The following is a 24,039-nucleotide window of genomic DNA, read 5'->3' as shown; positions in this document are numbered from 1 at the left end:
GCAATTTATACTTGCTTCCTTTATCAAATTACTTTATCTTCCTCTAGTCAAACTCTGGTCGTCATCAAGCCATCAAAGCTATTCTTGTGCGTCTCCCCTCACTTCATACCAGCTGGACGCTTCACTCTCAGCTCTAGCTGTCAATGGTTATTAAGTCAATGTCCATGGGCTCAGGAATTTCCAAGTCTTCCCAAAGTTCAGAACAATCATCCTTTCCTCTTCTCTCTCTCATCTCGAGGTTGACAGCAGTCTATGGAACATGTTCGAACTCATTACTGACTTTCCCCCACCTATATTTGATAAGGTGGAAGGTCAGAGAGAAAGAGGAAGACCGCAACGAGATGGATCAGCCAAATGGCAGCACTGATTGACTCAAGTGTGGCAACAGTAGTGAGGTTGGCCCAGGATTGGACAGTGTTTCGTTCTGCTGTGCATAAGGTTGTTAAGGGTCGGTATCGACTTGATGGCAACTAACAACAACTCATATGTAGACCAGTGTGGTTGCCAGTGAGCTTACATGCCTGCTCGTGTGACCTCCCGTTGAGTTTCAGTCTTGGAAGGGGGTTTATCCTGAAGGGACTTGATTGCTTGCCTTGACTGCTCCCCTGTGAATAGCTTGCTTGTTCTTGTAATAGCCAAACAGACTGCCATTTTTTTTTTTTCCCCCATGCTTGTCTTTCTTTCAGAAAGTAGTCACTCTGGGTTGGTCTGCATGCCCTTTCAAGTGGGAATGTCTCACCTCAGAAGGTTCTGGATAGGGTCCAGGATTCCACCTAAGGTCCTATACATTACAAAGGATCCACACGAAGCCTATTTCACTGGGCAAATTCTAGAACCCCCTTTAGGTTTTCCAATCAGTTACAGTTCAGCCCATTCTTAAGAGTTAATTTTAAACTAGAAATAACACTTTAGAGATAAACTTAGTTGCATGTTTAGAAGGTAGAAAGTATTAAGTAGGACTTTTTTTTTTTTTTTAAATCATGAATGTGGGCAGGACATATTTATCAGATCAATGGTTTATCAAAGAAAAATATTTAAATTTGCATTTTACAATTTAAAAATACATACATGAATGAATCCAGCATATTTTTTGTCTATTTCCACAAGCTGTTGATCAGCCTTGTTCCGCATAGCAGGTTCTGGGTCTGTGCCCATAGCAATTAAATATGGCACACACTAGAAATAAAAAGAAAGGATTTATAAGACACCATAGTAGCAAAAGCTCTAGATGTATCTAGACATATGTTAAACTCATTGTATACCTGGGATTTAGCTTTAACATAGGCCTTCCCACAAAGGCTATGTGTTAGTGTTCTTTGAAAAACGATGAACCTTTCTTTAGATAGAGCTTAAAGCCAAAGCAGTGGAGCATCACAAAAACATTGATAGGGTAAAAGTTGAAAAATTTCAGTGTAAGTTTAAAATTGTTTAAATACAATGTGGGTTAATGTGCCAGACAACAAATTCATTTGAACTGCAAGGTTGTTGGCGGCTTTAGCTCACCAGTTGATTCTCAGAAACCCTATACAGGATTGCTATGGATCGGAACTGACTTGATGGCACTCAACAACAACACATGAATTCTCGTAATGGGACCAATGAATAAGATCATAATAAACGAAGAAAAGATTGACGTGGTCAAAGGCTTCGTTTTGGTTGGGTCCACAATCAACATTCATGGAAGCAGCAGCCAAGAAATCAAACAATACATTGCATTAGGCACATCTGCTGCATAAGACCTCTTTAACGTGTTGAAGAGCAAAGATGTCAGCTTGAGGACTAAGGCACGCCTGACCCCAAGCCATGGTATTTTCAATAACCTCATATGCTTGCGAAAGCTGGACAGTGTAATAAGGAAGACCGTAGAAGAACTGATGCTTTTTAGTTACGGTGTTGGAGGAGAATATTCAAAGTGCCATGAGCTGCCAAAAGAACCAAGAGATCTGTGTTGGAAGAAGTACAGCCAGAAAGCTCCTTGGAAGCCAGAATGGCAAGACTTCACCTGTCATTCTTTGGACATATTATCAGGTGGGACCAGTCCCTGGAGAAAGGTATCATGCTTGGTAAAGTGTAGGGTCAGTGAAAAAGAGGAAGACTCTAATGAGATGGATTAACACAATGGTAGTGACAATAGTCTCAAAGATAACTGTGATGGCAGCACAGGACCAGGCAGTATTTAATTCTGTTGTGCATAGGGTTGCCATAAGTTGGAACCAATCTGAAAGGATCTAACAACAATACTAAGAATATCCATTTAAGATTACAACATATACTTCAAATAATCCAATAAATTTTAAAGCTTGACTGAATTTGCTATGCGATACTATAGAACAAAAAATAACTTTTTCTATACTTAAAGCTAGAGAAAAAAAATCCATTACACTGGTTTTAGATGTTGCTTCACTGATCAGACAGTTGAAAAGCTAGGACTTTGTGAACAGCCATATCTACGACCCTTTTAAAGTCATAAACATGGCTACTGTGTAATGTGACTCAAAATAGACAGCAGTGAAGTGGTGAGAAATACAGTAACAACAAACAAAATCAACTTCAAATATATAACAGGTGATCACCAATTAAATCCTGGGTTAGGTGGAAAAAATGGCTATAAAGAATTGTAGCTTAAATGTACATTAGAAAATAGTCTGAACAAAGCTCAATTTCTTGAATTTGATAACTATTATTTTGTAGGCGAATGCGCTTCTTGTTCTTAGAAAATAAATACTAACGTATTTAGAGGTAAATGAATTTGCCTTTGGGTGGATTCAAACTTCCATCTTTTCAGTTAGTAGTCAAATGCGCAATCATCTGTACCACAGAGACTGACCATCAAGAAAATGGTATACGATCATTACTATACTGCTTCAGGGAATAGAGAAGAACACACACATATAAATATAGCATGGTTTAGCCAAAATAAAAAGCTCCAAAGGGTACAGATTTTGGTCAGCTAATAAATTCACTTCTGTAACTTATGCCTCTCCTGACCATGTCAGATAGTGTATACTACTAAATCAGCATTAGCTTCCATTTGATAGTAATGTTCTATGTCTTTATTACATCACTGAATATTCATATTAACACTTTGAATTATTGCACAGTTAATATTATCTCCAATTTACAGATGAAGACACTGAGCTCAGTATACATAATTTACTTCTCTGTAGCCTAAAGCTCTACACTGTTTAACAGCTGGTTTATTCCCTTAAACCTACTTAACTCTCTTGACATTATATGCATTTGGGTCTTAGGGATAAAAGTAGGGATTTAAGCAAACCTATCATTCCTATAGTTAAAAGCGTTTCAGAGTATATGTTCTAATAGAAATGGGAAGTTCTTTAATAGAGATGTTATAACTTCATATGAAACTATTCTGTAATAATGAAAACCAAAAAAGACATTCTAAAACATGGATTCCTAAGAGTTTAGGATACAGAAGGTTAAAGACTGAGAGAGATAAACCAAAAAGCTAAACCAGTTGCTATCAAATTGATTCAGACTCATAGCAACCCATGTATTTCAGAGTAGAGCTGTGCTCCAAAGTTTTCAATGGCTGTGATCTTTTGTAAGTAGAACTCCAAGTCTTTCTTCTGAAGTGTTTCCAGGGTGGATTCAAACAGTCAACTTTCATATAGCTGAGTCCTTAATGGTTTGTGCCACCCAGAAACTCCCAAATGGTATATAAGAACTACTTATTTTCTAATCACAGTGCCATCAAATGACAACACTCTTGTCTCTTTTAGTTAAGTGCTGCTGCTATGAAGCATGCTTACCTGAACTGGATGGATAAGACCTTGGTTTAGAGTCAGTGCAATGACATTTAGGGCAAAGTGGCGTACACTTGACTGGGTGTGAAAAAATGCCTCAAGCACCTGTTTGAGGTAAAGCTGCATGATGGAACTACTCATCCCTGAGGAAACATCTCCCATTTCTTTCAAATCTTCCTGTTTTGCAACTTTCTTCCCTACAAAAAAGAGTATAGGGTAAACACAATTAAGAGCAAGTATACTAACTTTACTAAATACGCCAAAATTAGGCCACAATGGAAATCACAGAATATCCAATGGTCCTTAATCTTTTCTTTTATTCTTATTTGTTTTCTTTCTTTTACTCTCCATTTCTTTTTTGGGACTGTGTCAGAGGTCCCTTTGAGAACTTGATGAGAAATATAAACCTTCTGCTTTCTCAAAATGTTAATGTTTGCACTCAGGAAATTTTACACACTATTTTAGGGATTACTCTAACAGTCTCCTTATAGATCTCAGCTTAAGGAGTCTTCTATTTAGTGGAATTTCTTTATTTAACAGATGTGAAAATTCAGGTGTCTAGATTTTAAAAAAGAAAAAAGCCAAAGAATGTCATACATGTATGTAGCTGCATTATGATATTGAAATACTGATTTTCACTTACAGTCTCTGTCTGCCTGCTGCATACGTGTATCCTCTTCTTGTAGGTAAGTCTGGAGGTTTTTTAACACTTGTATTTTTAAATTTACTGAGGAGTTCTTATCAGATAAAATATTATTATATAGATTTTTCACCTCTTGCTCGAACATTAGACTTGGATGCTGAATAAAGGCAAATCCTAAAGAGGGGGAAAAAATTCTCTTGATATATTCCTATTAAAATGAAACATAACCATTTAATTTGAATGCTGAAAATTATACAAAAGACCTTTTTAGTTCATAAAATGAAAACTTAAAATGACTGATACAGGTGGCCTTAACTAGGGAAGTATTAGGGCAGGTACTTCTCCCTGCATTAAAACAAGAAATTGTTTTCCAAAGGAGAATTTCACACGAGGAAACCTTGAAGAAGAGCAGAGGTTTGTGGCTAGGGGAGTGGATTAGGAGCCAGGAGTCTTGGATTCTATTCCTGGCTCCATCACTGACTTGTAGTATGACCTGGGGTGAGGCACACCTTTGTCTCACTTCTCCATCTGTAAAATGGAGACAATAATGTTTACTACCCACCTACCTCCAAGAAGTAATATCTGTAAACATTTTTCAGATCCCTAGCAGAAAACACTATAATGGCAGTATTTTTGAAAATAGTAAAATATATTTGATGAAAGAGAATGATTCTAAAATAAACTACTGCTCAAAATACATCTTCTTTAACGCTCTCAGATGGCACTGTAATGAAGACACAATACTGAATTCTATAACAATAAGTGGCACACAAATATAATTATCCATGTTTACTTGTACATAACTATTATTTGAGGGGGAAACAGGATCTTGTACAACACGATAGCAAGTATAATTAATGACAAATAATCCCAAAAGAGAGTATTCAGGTAACTAGCCCAAGGTCACACAGGATAACTAATGCCCAGGCAAAATGTCTTTTACTAATGAGTCTAAAGGCACTATTTTCTCGATCTTACTAATTCTTTGAGTTAAGAGTAAAATGTATACTACTTGTTCTATAAATTAGCTGTAATGCTATTAGTATTGTCTATCCAATTAATTTATATCTAAACTGAATATTTCAAAGGCCCACTATGGACAGAACATTATACTAATTAATATAAGAGGAAGGGTTTCAGAAAGTTCATGGAAAATTCCATTATCTTTCAATTCCCTTTTTCTATGAGCTTTTTGAAGGGCTCTCATAATTCCCTAATAAATGGTATCTTAAGTTTTCCTATTCTGCTGTAAGTAATTTTCCCGAAAGGATGAAGAAGGAATAAACTAAGATCTACATTTCTTTTTAAATATTAGTAAACAAGTCTGGTGGCGTAGTGGCTTTAAGTTGGGGTGCTAATCTCAAGGTCAGCAGTTCAAAACTACCAGCAGTTCCATGGGAGAAAGATGAGGCTTTCTGCTCTTGTGAAGACTTACAGCCTTGGAAACCCTGTACAGGGTCACTATGAGTCGGAACTGACGCCATGGCGCATAACCACTAACATTACCACCCACTAGTATCTTATGACCTTTTATTATTTATTTTTATTCAGAAAATTATAATAAAAACTGATTGCCCAAGCATGTCAAACTTTGTTAATGCTACCTAATTAAAGTTATCACAAAAGTTCTTAACTTTACTGAGTAACTTTACATATATGTGCAAAAAAATTACCTGACAGCCTGTTTCTTGTTGTTAAGTGCCATGGAATCCATTCCGACTCATAGCAACCCTGTATAGGGTTCCCAAGGATCGATGGTAGTGTGAACTACTGTACTTGTGGTGAGCAGTCCTCTGCTTACCTTACAGCGCCACATCAGTACCTCTTGTATTTTAATAATTTAATAATATTAAAGTACACTCAATTCAGGTACTTTAATATTATTGTTGTTGTTGTGTGCTGTTGAGTCTGTTCCAACTCACAGTTTCCCTTCATAGGGATTCCCAGAGCAGCTAGTGGGTATGAAAGGACTACTCTGTGGTTAGCAGTCATGTGCTTATTCTACAGCATCATACCAGGGCTCATTTTAATGTTATCCACCCTATGCTGTTATTGTTAAGTGCTATCAAGTTGGTTTGGTTCTAATTTATAGCAACCCTATATAGGGCTTCCAAGGAGTGGCTGGTGGGTTTGAACCACCAACCTTTTGGTTAGCACTGCAGTACTTATCCTACAGAGCCACCTCCTGTCCGCCCTATATTTCCCCTATATTCTAATTTATTTCTAGATAAGCAACATAGACCTAACCTTTAGGAATAACATGATTTTATTCCATCAGTGCTTCTAGAAAATAATATGATATGTATACACCCACACTCTTCCTTTTGAGTTGGTTACCATGTACTTCTAAATAAATAAAAGGCTAAAGAGACTGCCTATTATTTTAATTCAGAAGTGGGAGAAAGATACAATGACAAAGCTTTATAATGAAAAAGAACAATTAAAAAATAATTCTACGTCATCTTTCATTATTAAGGTGCTTTAACGATGGTCTTAAGAAACCCTGTGAAGTAGGGCTAGGAGTCTGTATTTATCACCTTTATCTTATGAATGAGTAAATATGGTCACCCAAGAAGTCACTGACTGTGCCAAAACTGGAATCCAGGTGTTTTAACCCCGAGTCCTATATTACATACACTAGACTCTACTGCTAACATAAACATATTTAAATAAATTAACAACTTAAACACACAATATCTAAAAATTTGCTCCACCTACAGACCGCAGTAAAGACTTCACTTACCTAGACCAATAATGGCTTTTGTTTGCACTTCTTCATCTGAATGTTTTGTAAAATACATCAATAGTTCAAGTACTTTATCCTTTATGTTAACCTAAGTGGGGAAAACCACATTAATATGTGCACAAGAAGAGTAATTTAAATGTTTCCTAAAACAAAGGAAAATAAATGCTTAAAAAGAAGCACTGAGAATTTATGAATGTGAGCTCTACTAAAAAATAAATCATTGATTCCATATATATTTTAGAACACTGCTATTCAAAGTACTGTGACTGGAGCTTGTGCCTAAACGCATATCAATATAACTCTTCTGTGTTAAGCTTTTCCAGACAAAAAAAAAAAAAAGGTCAGCTTCTGTTCTAAACAGTGTGTTGTTACGAAACTGACATAACTTGTGAAGTAAGCTTATCATTTAACAGAACCACTCTAATGCCTCCTTCATCATTACACTCTTCCGCAGTTCACACGTTCACAAAATTTTACTTTTCATAGCATACTAAAGAACCACTAGGATTTTTACCTTACTGTTGCCTTTAAAATCTTCCAGATCAAAATCAAAATGTCGACATAGTGCTCCAACAGTGAAAAGGGATCTAAGAAGTGCTGGTTTGTTTGTTAAAAGTGAAGTGTTATTTGGGTCCTCTTGGTGCTGACTTTTTAATTTAGATATGGCACCTAATAAAAATAAGTAATATTTAGTTACAATAAACTCCATACCCTTGAGTTACTCTTTTTAAATAAGCACTACTAATTATAGTGTGCTTAGTAGTGCCATAGTATATGCACTGGACTGTTACCTACAAGGTTGGTAGTTCAAACCCACTAGCCAGCCACTCCTCAGGAGAAAGATGAGACTTTCTGCTTCCATAATGATTTATAGCCTCAGAAACACTACACAGAGTTGCTATGAGTTGCAATCAACGACATAGCACCCACCAATAAAAACTAATTATAATTAATTTCTACTAATGCTTCTTTTTTTTTTTTTTAATAAGGAGCTCTGGTAGCATAGTGGTTATGAATCGGGCTGCGAACCTTAAGGTCAGCGGTTCGAAACTACCAGCCACTTCGTGGGAGAAAGATAAGGCTTTCTACTCCCGTAAGGATTTACACCCTAGGAAACCCTGTACAGGGTCGCTATGGGTCGGAACCGACTCGACGGCACTTAACAACAACAACAACAATGCTTCTTTTTGAGGGGTCCTGGAGTGACATTGTAGAATAAGCAATGGACTGCTAACTGCAAGGTTAGCAGTTCAAACCTACTAGTCTTTCCTTAGAAACCCTATATAGGGTTGCTGTGAGTTGGAACTGACTCAATGGCACTTAACAACAACAGTGCTTCTCATTCATCTGGAATTCAGAGGGCACTTCTTAGAGTCTAAAAGAGTACCATAAAAATCCAGAAGTAACTATAGTGGCCTAAGATGGGAATACAAATGGCACTAGATCAGACTGCCTGAGAGTGAACCATGGAGGATCATTACACCTCTTACTCTTTCCTTGATGCTACCCTCAGTCTGATGAGTTCCATGAGAAGACACACTGCAGGACCTAATAGAAAAAATTTAAAGTTTAGGTACTGAACTTACCATAGTATCTATTGAAACAGGCCCACACAAACTTAAAATTCTGTGTCACTTTGTTTACAACAGCCCCAAGGCAGCTTACACAATGTTGTACTACCTAAAAGATACAGAAAATATGATCGTATAAACAAAAGTTAAAGATAAAGGTGAAAATATTTATACTACATTAAAATTTTACCTTTTACATTTATGTACTTTTTTTTAAACATTCGTACTTTAGACAGTAATAAAATAATTGAAACTTAATTTGGACACCTATCATTTCACCAGGTATCATTTTCAAATCACGCATACATACTAATCAGTACAAAGATGATAAACTGAATGCTTACAGTCATGCCATATTTGATAATAAGCTTCATCAAATCTTCTTCAATAGTGGCAAGGAAAGTTTCACTGGGATGTTCCATTAGTGGTACAACTAGCTCTAGGATTTTTGCAACGTTGCAGATAACCATGAAATCATTTTGTGTCTGTAAGATAAAATCAATGGTTTTATAAATAATCAAAACCAGAAGAGAAAAAAATACAGCTTTATGTATTTGGATGATGAAGATCTTATGTATGTAAATGTTCAATAAAAACAGAGTAAGTAAGTCTATTAGGAAAGTTTTTTTTTTTTTTTAAAGTGGTTAAAGAACCTAGATTCTAGCTACGCAGATAACTTATTGTGAGACCTTAAAGGACATTTCATCATAGTGCTAAGTTATTCTTCTTTCCTGCTACAAATAAATTCCAAATATTAACCGAACATTTTAAAAAGACCTGTATATAGTTTTCAGATATAGTCTTAAATACAGTAGTTTCCTTATCAGAGTCTGTTAAACTAGTAGTTTCCAATCAGGAGCAAGTTTGCCACATGAAAGATATTTCACACTGGAGTCCTGGAGTGGTACTGTAGGACAAACACTAGGCTACCAGAGGCTGTTTGGAAACTCTTTACAAGGTAGCTATGAGTCAGAATCCACTCAACGGCACTTAACAACAACAAAGAAACTTTTGGCTGTTATATAGTGGGGGTGAGAGAGGGTGGGGGGTGTTACTGGCACCTATTAAGAGGTCATGGATATGCTTAACATGCTATAAAATACAGAACAGTTCCTGACAACAAGGAATTTATCTGACCCAGAATATCAATAGTGCCAAGGCTGAAAATCCTGTGTTAATTCTTTTTCATGATACCCATACATGCAAAGCCCCATAACCAGGTATACAGACAGTCTCTTCTAAATTTAAAATTTAAACATACTCCTCTTCAGTTAAAAAAAACCAGGTATCGCTCTAAAAATTAGCAGTGCATTAAGAAAAAAAAAGGCACAAGGAACTAAAGGGGGTTTCAATGAAACGTTTCTCTCATACCTTGTCCTCCAGCTACCCAGCCAGTTACCCCCTCCAATGCAACCAGTTACTTATTATTATTTCTTAATGAGTTAAGGCTTGTAAACGTATAGGTCTATGTAGCCAAGCTATCATTCCTAATTTTTAACAACCGATTATTGACATTCACTTTCAACTTAATTTTTATTCTTTGCCTTTTAAATATATTTAGTTTTAACATGTAAAATTTTGGAAGCGAGATCTGTATTTTTCCTTCTAATGCTTTTATGTTTCGAAAACTCTTCTCCATCTTGAGGCCAGAATAATATTCACTGATACTTTGAATTCTTTAACGGTACATCTTTAATCCAACTGGCATTTATTTTGGGTTATATTCTTAGGTAAGAATTTAAATTTACTTTTTATTTTAAATGGCTAACCAATGATGCTAACACGATTTACTGCAGCAGTTCTTTTGCCACTGACTTTTACTATCACCTGTGTTACCAACTTTATATAGATTAGGGTCTAAGCTCTTCTCTGTTTCGGTGCTTTATGTAGTCCATTTCTGGCACTCTGCATTCTGCTCTTCATGTAGGTCCTTCATGTCTTGGCCCAAATGTCCTCTCATTCAAGAGGACTTGCCCAATCACCCTAACAATTTATAATTACTCATTTGCTTTAATCAGTCATATTAATTATCAGCTTGTTCTCACTGCCTAGGACAACACCTATTTCATAGCAGGCTGTCAGTATATGCTCTTGGAGTGAATGACTGCACCTGGCTTTTTTCTGAACTCTCAAATGGATTCTAATACAATCAAAGGAATCCTTTTACTTGACTTGGCCAGCATTAGCTTATCCCAGCTAAATGATATTTCTGGTGATGAAGTACCTTAAGTCCAAAAATAGTCTAGTAATGGGTAACAAACTACTGTAATGCAACCTCCAAATAACACTTATATACGAAAGCAGTAACTATCCCTTCCATAACATGAATCAACTTTGAAAACTTGCTGTGAAGTGCCATCGAGTCGATTCCGACCCATAGCGACCCTGTATAGGGTTTCCAAGGAGCAGCTGGTGACCTTGAACTGCCGACCTTGCAGTTCAAACTGCTTTGCAGTCTGGCGCATTAACCCACAGCGCCACACCAGGAATCCTTTTATGCTGTGTGAAATTTGTCAATCATAAGAGGACAAATATTGCTATGATCTCACTAACACGAAATACCTAGAATAATAAAGATAGAAAGTTAAGAGTTTAACAGTGTTACCAGAGGTGGAAAGGATGGGTAAATGGGGTTACTGTTTAGGCAGCACTGTATTTTTTATTTAGGGGAGTGGCAAATTTGGCAGTGGAAACTGGTGATGGTTGTATGAGATTTGAATGGTACTTGTGATAAATGTTGAATTGACAAATGTTATGTGTACAGTAACAGAAATTCTGTTGTTGCCTGTCATTTCTCTTTGCACACCTCATTAAGCAATAGAAGATGAGTTAAACTGGGTATAGGAATATTTTTGGAGTATAATGAGATAAACTAATTTGAGAATCATTCCTAAAGTTTTACATTTTAAAAACTGCAGTATAGCATGTTTCAAAATTTTTCTTAACATTGGTCTGCAAAGTCAAGTAAAAGAAATCTCTTATTTACAGAACTTTACAAAACCTGAAGAAAAAGAGAAGTGCCACAATTCATAAGTAAAATGGACGAATGATACAAATAGTCAATTCACAGAAAAAGCAAGTCCAAATGGTCAATAGCATATGAAAAGATGCTAAACCTTAACAAAGTCAGGGAAAGGTAAACTGAAGTAACAATGAACTATTCCACTACACCTGTTACAATTATGCCTTTGTACTATTCACTAGACCTACTGCACTGACAAAGACTAATGACATTACTGTTTCAAATCAGGGAAAAGACCAATATACCCTAATTTCCAAATTAATTCTGCAAGTGGTTATGTGCCGTGGTCGGTCTGACTCACAGCGACCCTGTACAGGGTTTCCGAGGCTGTAAATCTTTACAGGAGCAGAAAGCCTCATCTGTCTCCTATGGAGCAGCTGGTAGTTTCGAACTGCTGACATTGAGGTTAGCAGCCCAATTCGTAACCACTATGCTATCAGAGCTCCGGAGCTAACTGAAAAACAAAAGCAAAAGAATTCCCTTAATCTACAAAGTTCATTCCTTAAAATCTATCACATGCACGCACAACTAGAACTTTAAGATATATAAATAGAAATGCTGATTATGGAATTGTCTGTAGTGGCTATCAGTTGGAAACAATGTAAGTAAGTATTAGTTAAATAAATGGTTAAATAAATCAAAGGACATTGATAACAAGGATACTATATATAGTCATTTAAAAGAAGCAGTTAGCTATATAAAAGGTGATTTAAGATGATCAAATATGTGAGAAGAGTGCGATGGCTCCATAGGATAAACAGGGACTGTGAGCCACAAGGTTGGTGGTTTGAACCCACCAGCCACTGCCTGGGAAACCCTATAGAGCAGGGGTAGGGAATGTCTGGCCTTCAAAATCATTTAGTCTGGCCCTGCCAGGGCAATGCAGTTCCAGTCATCATATTGTTGTTGTTGGGTGCCATCGAGTTGGTGCCGACTCACAGCGACCTTATGCACAGCAGAATGAAACACTTCCCGGCCCTAGGCCAACCTCACTACTGTTGCCATGCTTGAGTCCGTCGATGCTTCCACTTGGCCAATCCATCTCGTTGGGTGAATTAATTATATGTTTAACCAAATATAGCAGGCTGATTTTTAAGTTTCTAATTTTATATGGCCTGCAAATGATATTATAAATTTTAGTAGAAAAAAGGCTCCCCATCCTGGCTACGGAGTCCTGGTTAATGCACTGGACTGCAAAGTTGGTTTAAACCGCAAGGTTGGCGGTTCAGCTCACCAACTGTTCCTCGGAAACCCTATACAGGGTCTGTTAAGGGTTGGAAACAACTTGATGGTACTTAACAACAACAGCCCAAACCCTGCTATACAGGGTAGATATGAGTCAGAAATGACTCCATGGTGTACGACAAACATGAGCCAATTTTTAAAACAACCTGACCAAACATTTATATATGGGTGTCTAAAAGTATAGAAGCAGGGATAAAATACAGAAGGCTACGGTAGGTTTTTATATTGAGAGGATGAGGAATAAAGACATGAAGGTAGGGACATAAAAATGAAAATAAAAAACACTTAAAAAAAAAAAAAGATGTCTATTGTGTAGAAGATGGTCTTATTTAAATAAATTTTATATTTGTGTATATGTATGTGTGAATACATATACATACACACATATGTTGAGAGAGGCATCAAACAGTATGTGGGGGGAAAAATGTCATAATCTTTTAATTCCAATTTTCCACAAACTTTTTGAAGGCCTCTCATGCAAGTGTGCGTGTTTGTGTGTACATTTATATGTTGTTGTTGTTAAATGCAGCTGAGTTGGTTCTGACTCACAGCGGCCCTGTATACGGTTTCCAAGGAGCAGCTGGTGAATTTGAACCACTGACCTTGTGGTCCAGAATTTTATCCCACAGCACCACACCAGAACTCCACATACACACACACACACACACACATATGCATAAAAATGGACAATTTTTTGATGATGAACTTGATATTTTAAAATACTGATTCAAGATAAAATAGGCACTATTTATATTATAATTCATTTCAGAGGCAAACCTATGTGGATGAAGTCCAGCATAACATTAATTAGCTAAATGGCACTGGCTAGTTACTCATATTCTCTAACATTTCATCTCCTTATTGATAAATCTACTTTACAAAGTATATGAGGTAGTTCATGTAAGATTCTTAATACCCGACACTGTACTTACTACATGTTAATTATCATTACTGGCCATAGAATACATCTTAATGAATTTATTTTTGGATATAATACTAACGTCAGCATGAGGGTCTAAATTCTACAGCTAGAATTAGGACTTCAGAGGCATTATATATTGCTTTAATGAATTTTTATCCCTTGTTAATCTCTTCAATTCTAAAATGTTCTCAATGAAGTCTGAGGCTTCACATAGAACTTTTATTTAGGTAGTTTACGTCACCAAAGACAAAATAAATGTAGCAATTAGTTAAAATTAGCTCTTTAGGAATAGTGGGAACATTGCTCATGAATTTTTTTTTTTTATAAGGCTGTTAAAAGTATTTTAAAATTAAAGATTTTTTAATAAGTCATTCACTTAATTCTTTCTATCTTATCTATTTTTTTAATGTCATTTAATTACCGGATTATTTTGCTCAAGAATGTTTTATAGAATTTTTTCATTTTATTTTGTATTAGTATTAACATAAAATGACACTCTAATATCCCTGACAAAATACTAAGTTTTCCATATTCAATATATTGCTTTACTATTTAAAAACATACATCTATATATAAAAGAAACAAATCTACTTATAACATACTAAAATGTATTGTAAGTGACAAAGACAAATGAAAAACACATTTAGAATCCAAAGGATAGTAATTTCTCAAAGACAGGCACTTTACCTCTGAGTTCTTAACAACTGCTACTAGATTTTTAAGCATTTACTGAAAATTTGGGTTAAGATGTTTAGAGATAATTGGGACCTAAACCTTATGTGTATGTTATGCATAAGAAAACTGATGTTTATAGGTAACCTGCTACAAATATGAAGAAGCTTATTTTTGAGTAGGTGACAGCTGATTTGACAGTGAAAATGTCTGTGATTGGTGGCTGGTACGTATGTGAGATGTAACTTGAATAAAATCCTACACATCTTATGCAAGACAGAAAAAGACGACAGCTCTATACTTACACTACATTTAGTGGTAAGGTATGGCTGCATAGTCATGGCATGTTTAACCATGAGCTGGGGTCTTATTTTGCTGAATAAGAACAGAGTGGTTATACAAGCTACCAGTCTTCCAGAATTCACACCTTTATTGTCAGAGTCTGGAAAAAACAAACAGAAATAAGACACTAAAATATGACATGGCAGAGGAAATTACACAGAATTTATTTAAATTACTCAGCATTATCCTCTGAATAGATTCAGTAAATGCCTCAAAAAAAAACAGGCTGATAATTCTTCTAATATTAAACTCCCTGAATGACATTTTTCTCTTTACTACAGAAATTACATATACGCAGCATAAAGAGAAAGAAAGGTTTGCATGAAAGGAAGTAGAACTGAAATTAAAAGGAAGGATCAAAGTTAGAAAGTTTAGAATAACCTGGTGTTGGTTACATTTAAAAATAGATGAAAATGAATATAAGACAGTGAGTCAAGTCAGCAAAGGAGATGGATTCTGTGTTTAATGGTACAGAGAAGAAAGAGATACTGCCATGGTAGAAAACATATGTTTAAAAGAGGGGAATGAAAAAAAAAAGGTTGATCAATGGGTTTATTACAGAGGCAGACAAACTACTGCTCACATGGGACAAAAATGTTGTTAGCTAGGACACACAATGGTTTGTTTATTGGAGGCCGATTTTTAGAGGAGGCCAACAACTTTGTAACATGAATGTGATACTAACTGACAGAACCATCACTTCTACAATTCAGGAGAGAGAGAAAATAGGGAAAACAACAGAAGCTGGCTAAAAGGAAAAACAGGTACAGATGAAAATAAAACTGCATAATGTATAACGGGTATCAATCACTTCCTTAGGTACCATACATGATACCTTTGTTAATTGAGCCCAGTTCTAGAGAATGACACTGGATGACTGGTGCTCCTCAACAGAGTGCATCAATGGGAAGCAATGCTAGTCTTGTGCGCTTGGAGTACTTGGTATCAATTCTGACTTTTATAAGTTTATATAATTATTTATAATTAGATTATTAACTTCAGGTTTATGATGGAAAAATAATGAAAAAATGTAAGAGAAAATATTAAGAAAATATTTCTACGTTTTAAAAACAGGTTTCTAGTTCAAGATTAAGCAAACTTTGAATGACAATTAGAAATAATATTAGGAATACAATAAAAGTATTTTTAAAACAATTTTAAGATAATTAAAACAATTTCATTCTGTTTTAATTATATGATTTAAAAGGTATCAGATAGTTTTGTGATGAGTGGCATTAACTAAATATATGTAAGTCCAGACTTATCTTTGTTCCTGTTCAGTATGACACCTAACATTATATGACATTGAACGCTAATGTGAAGAAATGAAAGGCTTATGCTTTTATTACACTGTTCTAGACAATCTTAGTATCAGCTTAAGAATATAACCTATAATATAACATCAGCCAGGAATCTATAAAATAAAAAGAAATTTTAGAAGAAAAGAAATTATTAAGCTGATCAGAGTAAATGGTAAAAACGAGAACTACATCTAGAGTATTTAAAATGTAAATTCAACTTAATGATCGATAAATAAAATGTCTTACCAGCTAGTGATTCCTCATATTTAAGAATGTGCTCAACTAGGTTATCAACAAGTTGAGTACAAGCTTTCTTCACAGGTTTATATGAGGAATCCTCTTCAGACTTCAACAACTATATATGCATATATAAAAAAAAATCCCAGCACAATTATTCATCAGACAATAACAATACAAAGACATTTGTTGTTATTGTTAAGTGTCATCAAGCCAGTTGTGACTCATAGCAATCCTGTAAAAGGGTTACTGAGGAGCGCACAGTGGGTATGAACTGCCAATCTTGCAGTCAGCAGTTCAGTGCTTATGCTACAACACCACACCAGGATTCCATGAGCACATTATATTTCTCCATAAATAATGGGCTTCTCAGTTTGTCATTAATAATATTGAAAATGTAAATTAATAAATAAAACAAAAATACATGACAAATGCATTAAAATATTTTATAAAACAGTAATTTACAAATACTTTCAATCAATTTCAGCAGAAAATATTTAAATCAGTATGATTAGTTCCTAAGGTAGGACATGGTAGTTACTTCCTTTTCCACCTTTACTTTAACCAATAACAAAGAAGACCAATTAATACTACCTGAACTATTTTTAAAGAATGAGAATATCATTTCTCATTATTTCAAGTCCGGTGGTATCTAATAAAAGAATACTCTATGCCTTTTATATAATGGTAACTATGTACTATATATGTCTTTATGTGTACATATATAACTATATATGACCACCACTATCTGTCAGACTGTTATACTGCAGTGGCTTGTGTGCTGCTGATTCTGGAAGTTATGCCACCAGCATTTTAAATACCAGCAGGGTTACCCATGGTAGACAAGTTTCAGGGGAGCTTCCAGGCTAAGACAGACTAGGAAGGAGGAGAGACTGACTGCTGAGGAAGAGCCATCTCCTCAAAGTAGGCATGACTGTTTGTGGTGTGAATGTAGTAAAACTTTCAGAACCTTTATTTGCTGATGGGCCACAACTGGAAATGAAAAGAAACTCCTGAAAACATCTAACAGTTAATTGGAACATGGAATACACAAAGTATGAATTTAGGAAAAATGGAAGCTGTCAAAAATGAAATGGAATGCATAAATATTGATATTCTAGGCATTAGTGAGCTGAAATGTATGGGTATTGATCATTTTGAATTAGACAGTCATTATGGCAAGTCAACAAATTCAAGAAAAATGGCGTCACATTCACCATCAAAAAGAACATTTCAAGATATATCTTGAAATACAACACTGTCTGTGATAAAATAATATCCATATGCCTAAAAGAAGACCACTACACTTAGTTAATACCACTGTGATTCAAATATAGCTAGTGATGATGTAACTGAAAAATTCTACCAACTTCTTCAGTCTAAAATTGACCAAACACGCAATCAAGATGTACTGACAATTACTGGTGATTTGAATGCGAAGGCTGAAAGCAAAGAGGAAATGTCAGTAGTTAAAATATGGTGATAAAAAATGATGCAGGAGATCTCATGATAGAATTTTACAAGAGCAATGACTTATTCATTGCAAATACATCTGTAAACAACATAAAGGGTAATTACACATATGGACTTCACCAGATGGAATATATAGGAATCAAATAGATTACGTCAGTGGGAAGAGATGGTGGAAAAGTTCATTATCATTAACCAAAACAAGGCTGGGGACAAACTGGAACAGACCATCAATTGCTCATATTAAAGTTTGGGCTGAAGCTGAAGAAAATCAAAACAAGTCCATGAAAGCCAAAATATGACCTTGAACATATCTCACCTGAATTTAGAGATCCCTACCTAGAAGAGCAACGAGAGAAAAAATGGAGGCTGTGTGCCTGTAGGCAGGAGGTTGGCTCTTTGGACATTTAAATGAGCATATATTTTTTTGTTTTGTAAGTGTACATCAAATATTTTTGCCTTGTTCATTCGTGAAATATGGGGAGCCATGGGGAGGAAGTGGGATAAATGGTATTGCAGGGAAGGTATTATAAACACTGAGATGACACAAAGTATATGGCTTGCTGAATGTAGAGCTGGTGATTTTGCCTGTAAAAAAATTTAAGAAAGATGCAAAGAATACACAGTCACTATAACAAAAGGAAATGGTTGATGTTTAAACATTTCAAGAGTAAGCATATGATTAAGAACAGATGGCATTGAAAAAAGAAGTCCATGCTGCATTGAAGGTATTAGCAAAAAACCAGGTTCCAAAAATTGACAGAATACAAAATTGAAATCTTTCAACAAACTGATGCAGCACAGGAGGCACTCAATCATCTATACCAACTAATTGGAAAATATTATATGTGCCCATTCCAAAGTAAGGTGACTCAACAATATGTGTCAATCACTGGACAGTATCATTAATATCACAATACAAGCAAAATTTTACTGAAGATAATTCCAAGTATGGCAACAGTACTTTGACAGGGAACTTGCCACAAACAAGCCAGATTCAGAAGAGCATACAGAACTAGTGATACCACTGCTGATGTCAGATAGATCTTCATTGAAAGCAGAGAATACCAGAAAGATATAGTACTTTATTGACTATGCAAAGGATTTCAACTGTGTGGATCATGACAAACTATAGATAACATTGCTAAGATTGGGTATTCTAGAACATGTGATTGTGTTAATGAGGAACCTGTACATAGAACAAGAGGCAGTCTTTCAAACAGAACGAGGGGATACAGAATGGTTTAAAATTAGGAAGGTGTATGCCAGAGCTGTATTCTTTCATCATACTTAGCCAATCTGTATGCTGAGCAAATAATCTGAGAAGCTGAATTACATGAAGAGAATGGCATCAGTAACAACCTGCAATATGCAGATGATACAACCTTGTTCGTTGAAAGTGAAGAGGGCTTAAAATACTTACTGATGAAGATCAAAGACGGTAGCCTTTGGTATGGGTTGCACTTCAATGTAAAGAAAACAAAAATATTCACCACTGGACCAATTAACAACATCCACATTAAATGGAGAAAAGATCGAAGTCGTTAAAGACGTCATTTTGCTTGATCAAACACCAACACTCAAGGAAGCAGCAGTCAAGAAATCAAACAACATACTGCTTTAGCCAGATCTGGTGCACAAGATCGCTTTAAAGTGTTGAAGAGCAAAGATGTCAATTTGAGGACTAAAGAAACACATGGAATCTGGACAAAAAATAAGACAGACTGTAGAAGTATCGATGCATATTAGTTATGGTACAGAGTCCTGCTGTGGCGTTGTAGGATAATTGCTGGACTGCAAGGCTGGTTTGAACCAAAAGGTCAGTGGTTCAGACCCAACAACTGTTCCTCAGAAACCCTATACAGTATTGATATGAGTTGGAATTGACTCAATCAACAGCACTTAACAAGAAGTTATGGTGTTGGAGAATACTGAAAATACCATTGACTGCCAGAAGAACAAATAAATGTGTGTTGGAAGAAGTACAGGCAGAATTCTCCTTAGAAACCAGATGGCCAGATTTCACTTCTCATACTTTGAACATATTACCAGGAGAGACCATTCTCTAGATAAGGGCCTCATGCGTGGAAAAGTGGAGGGCCAGTGAAAAAGAGCAAGATCCCCAACAAGATGGAATGGAATGGTGGCAGCAATGCGCTCAAGCGTAACAATGATTGTGAGGATGGCACAGGATGAGATAGTCTTTGTTTTGATGTGCACAAGGTTACTATAAGTCTGAACCAACTCGATGGCTTCTAACAACAACAACCATATCTCAATGATAACTTTTGGGACTATAAAATATAAGGCACTTTTTCCCTGTGACAGAACAACAAAATGTTAACTTTTGCCAAATCATTAATTAACAATTCATTCTAAGTATAACCAAAAAAGAAAAGAAACTAATTCAATCTTCCATAACCATATCCAATGGTAAAGTCATCTTAGGTACAACACTTTTTGTTAATAAAAAATAGTTAATACGACTCAAGATATTAAAGGAGTCAACATGCACATTTAATTTTTTTGTGAAGTTTGCAATAATGGGAGGTTGTCAGCTCAAACTCTAGTACAGAGAAGCTAAAGCAAACAGAAGAAATAAGGAAGTAAAAGAGCTGGACAGAAAATTTTGAAGGGCAGCTCGAGAAAATAAAGGCAAAGTATTATAATGTAATGTGCAAAGACAGCATTAGAAAATCAGAAGGAAAGAACACAGTCAGTAAAAAACTAAAGAAAAAATTCAAGCCCTGGCTTGCAATATTGAAAGATTCCATGGGCAAAATACTGTATGATATGGGAAGCATCAAAAGAAAATAAATGGAATACACAGACACTGTACCAAAAAGAAATGGCCAATGTTCAACCTTTTGTAAAGGTTGCAGATTGCATATGATCAAGAACCAATGGAGCCAAAAGAAGTCCAGGCAGTACTGAAGGCATCTGTAAAGGCCAAGACTCCTAGAATTGATGGAATCCAATAGAAATCTTTTAACAAACTGAAGCAACACTGAATGCATTCACTCATTTATGCCAAGAAATTTGGGAGACAGCTATCTGGACAACTGACTGGAAGAGATCTGTATTTGTGCCTATTCCAAAGACAGGTGATCCAATGCGGTAATTCTTGGACAATATCAGTAATATCACAAGCAAGTAAAGTTTTGCTGAAGATAATTAAAAAACGGCTGCAACAACACATTGACAGGGAACTGGCGGCAAAGGTTCAAGCTAGATTCAATAGCGGATTCAATATAGGTTGCACCTCAATGTAAAGAAAACAAAAATTCTCGTAACTGGACCAAAAAATAACATCAAGATACATGGACTCCTGGTATGGCACTATAGGATCAGCACTGGACTGGGAACCACAAAGTCAGCAGTTCAAATCCACAAGATGCTCCTCGGAAACATCGTATAGGGTGCTAAACGTTGAAACCAACTCGACAGCACTTAACAAGAACAAAAAAAAAAAAAATGTAAAATAGATTGATGCGGTCAAAGACATCATTTTGCTTGGATCCACTACCAACACTCACAGAAGTAGCAGTCAAGAAATCAACGATGTATTGGATTAGGCAAATCTGCTGCACAAGGCCTCTTTAAAGTACTGAAGAGCAAAGATGCCAATTTGAGGACTAAGGTACACCTGACCCAAGCCATTGTATTTTCAATACAATACAATATCCTCATATGCATGTGAAAGTTGGACAATGCATAAGGAAGACCGCACAAGAATCGATGCATTTGAGTTGTGTTGGTGAAGAATATTTAATGTACTATGGACTGCCAGAAAAACAAGTGTATTTTTTTGTGTTGGAATGAGTCAGAATGCTCCTTATAAGCCAGGATGGTGAAACTTTGTCTCTCACACTTAGGACATATTAATAGGAGGCACCAGTTCCTGGTGAAGGACGTCATGCTTGGTAAAGAGGAGGCTCAGCATAAAATAGGAAGATCCCCAACAAGGTGGACTGGCACAGTGACAGCAGCAATGGGCTCAAACAGAACAACTGTGAGGATGGTGCAGGATAGTGCACTATTTCATTCTGTTGTGCAATTGGGATCAACCTAACGGCACCTAATAACAAGGTGATTAGTGTGACCACATTTTAATACATGAAGCAAACATTTTTTTCAACCAATGCAACCCCTGTGCATTATTTTCATAGTGCACTATATCAACTTTTTTTTTTTTTTAATGTATTATCAACTTCAAATTTACTGTTCTGTTTTAGTGCTGCTTGGATAAAACTGATCTCATGAAAACTTGCTGTAAGGTAGGTTTTTCCTAAACCAAGCTTAACCAATGGTAAACTAAACGGGCTTGTTCTGAAAATGGGTCAGCATGTCAAAGAGTATGAAATACACGAACAGCCAGAAATTAATAAGAAATGATAGTAGGCCTAAAAACTATATGAACAAGGTATTTTTATTTTATTGCTTTCATAAATTTTAAACTGACACAAATTTTGATAACTAGTGTCTTTGAAATAAAAAATAAAAGAAACCAGAAGAAATGGTTTTCGTCTTAAAATGGGCCTTTTAAATTGATTAATTGATCAGCATCTGACTTCCTTCAACACTGAAATATCTCATAGTTGCCTGTAGATACACTCTTGTGTGATTTCTGAACTGATGTCATCGTCATCACTGCCTTTGGTGTCTTCATCTTCGTCACTGGTATTCTGTTGGCACATACTCCATGTAGTTCCTGATGATATTTGCCCCAAGTAGAAGCCATTCACTTACAGACTTCTGTAAACGTCACCAACTCAGTCATCCTGATGATGTGAATGTAGAAATCCCAGACTATCCATTCATCCCCCTCACTCTCTTCTCTCTAGAGACCTGAACAGGTGGTTGAACACTGTATGAGCACCAGCTGATTTAAATTAGAACATTTTTTTCTGTGTGAACAGCCATGGTATTGAAAATAATAGTAAAGACTTCTTCAATAACAGTCCCTTGCCTGGCTCTGTAACATTTATCTACCCACATTTTCATAACATCACAGTCCATCCACCCCTTCTTATTACAACAAACAACCATATTGGTTGGAAGATTTTCATGGCGCATGGTAACTCTCTTGAAAATCTCCACTGACTTTATTCTACCCCACTCAGTGTGCAACGAAGGACCACAGTGAAGCCAGCCTCTTGTGCCCAGTACTTGTACCTTCAGATTTAGTACTAAATGCAGCTATAGTCCCAGTAATGGGAATATCAAAAGACACTGGAACCTTGACCATATTAATTATGCCCATTACAGAGATACCAAGCTCAGAGATTGCTTTGGTGATGAATTTGTGGAAGTTGACCATATTTCTCTTTCATTTGATAGAAGTCTACTTTTTATCAAGAGAGAAAGCTTGATTTTGTTATTTTCTAGAAATAATTCACTCTTCCAAGTTGTTCTCCAATTCAGGCCATTTTTCTTTGGGGTCATGATGTACATGTTTTCATAGGTTCATTTTCTCATGTTCCTTTCTCCATTTTTGATTTTTCTGTTTTTGTAAAAACTTTCAGTTTGAAGTTGGCAGTGTATAACTTGTGTTTCACTCCTGACATGATCCTAAAGGTTCTAAGATTTAGATTTATAAACTGGAAAATGTGTACAATATAATAAACAGCTGACTGGTTATAGAGAGAAGATCACAAAATTCAAACGTGATGTGTACAGGAAGCAAGGGTCTTTTTATATGCTTCCAAAATCACTGACTATAAAGATCAGTGCTTGTAAGACATAATTAGACTATGAAATAAGTAGATCCAGGTTTTCACATTCAGCTGCTCAGTTAAGAGTGATTATCAGTTTTGCTGTTTACACCTCTAAAAGCCAGAGTTGGAAGAAGACTATGATAATTTATGCTAATGTAGACAGAATCAACATTCCTAATGATAGCTACTTGAGGGCATAAATGTATGACAGCGCAGGTTTTGCTTTGCTTATGCTTCCAATTGATAGCACATACTTTATGAACAGGCTTTACTAGGATCTACGTACTGAATGGTCAATCAAAAGTGCCAGGGATCTAAGTACTAACTTAATACAACCAAATGCAGTCTCAATAGTTTATTTTCTGATTACCAGGGTACTAACAC

General features: G+C 35.9%; 1 protein-coding gene across 1 annotated transcript in view; it reads right to left on the bottom strand.

Annotated features, from left to right (window-relative positions):
• NIPBL (Nipped-B homolog (Drosophila)) overlaps window positions 1-24,039 on the bottom strand; it is a 234,478-nt gene that overhangs the window by 11,359 nt on the left and 199,080 nt on the right. The window contains exons 33-41 of the mRNA XM_006876931.1: window positions 16,478-16,586; window positions 14,894-15,030; window positions 9,072-9,212; window positions 8,743-8,836; window positions 7,671-7,825; window positions 7,154-7,244; window positions 4,411-4,584; window positions 3,774-3,964; window positions 1,069-1,176 (exon numbers count right to left, since the gene is read on the bottom strand). Of these exons, the coding sequence (XP_006876993.1) occupies window positions 1,069-1,176; window positions 3,774-3,964; window positions 4,411-4,584; window positions 7,154-7,244; window positions 7,671-7,825; window positions 8,743-8,836; window positions 9,072-9,212; window positions 14,894-15,030; window positions 16,478-16,586 (1,200 nt within the window). The remainder of the gene's footprint in view (window positions 1-1,068; window positions 1,177-3,773; window positions 3,965-4,410; window positions 4,585-7,153; window positions 7,245-7,670; window positions 7,826-8,742; window positions 8,837-9,071; window positions 9,213-14,893; window positions 15,031-16,477; window positions 16,587-24,039) is intronic.

Source organism: Chrysochloris asiatica, unplaced genomic scaffold (genome assembly GCF_000296735.1).
Source record: "Chrysochloris asiatica unplaced genomic scaffold, ChrAsi1.0 scaffold00430, whole genome shotgun sequence".
NCBI lineage: Eukaryota > Metazoa > Chordata > Mammalia > Afrosoricida > Chrysochloridae > Chrysochloris > Chrysochloris asiatica.
This window is presented reverse-complemented; position numbering and strand designations above follow the sequence as displayed.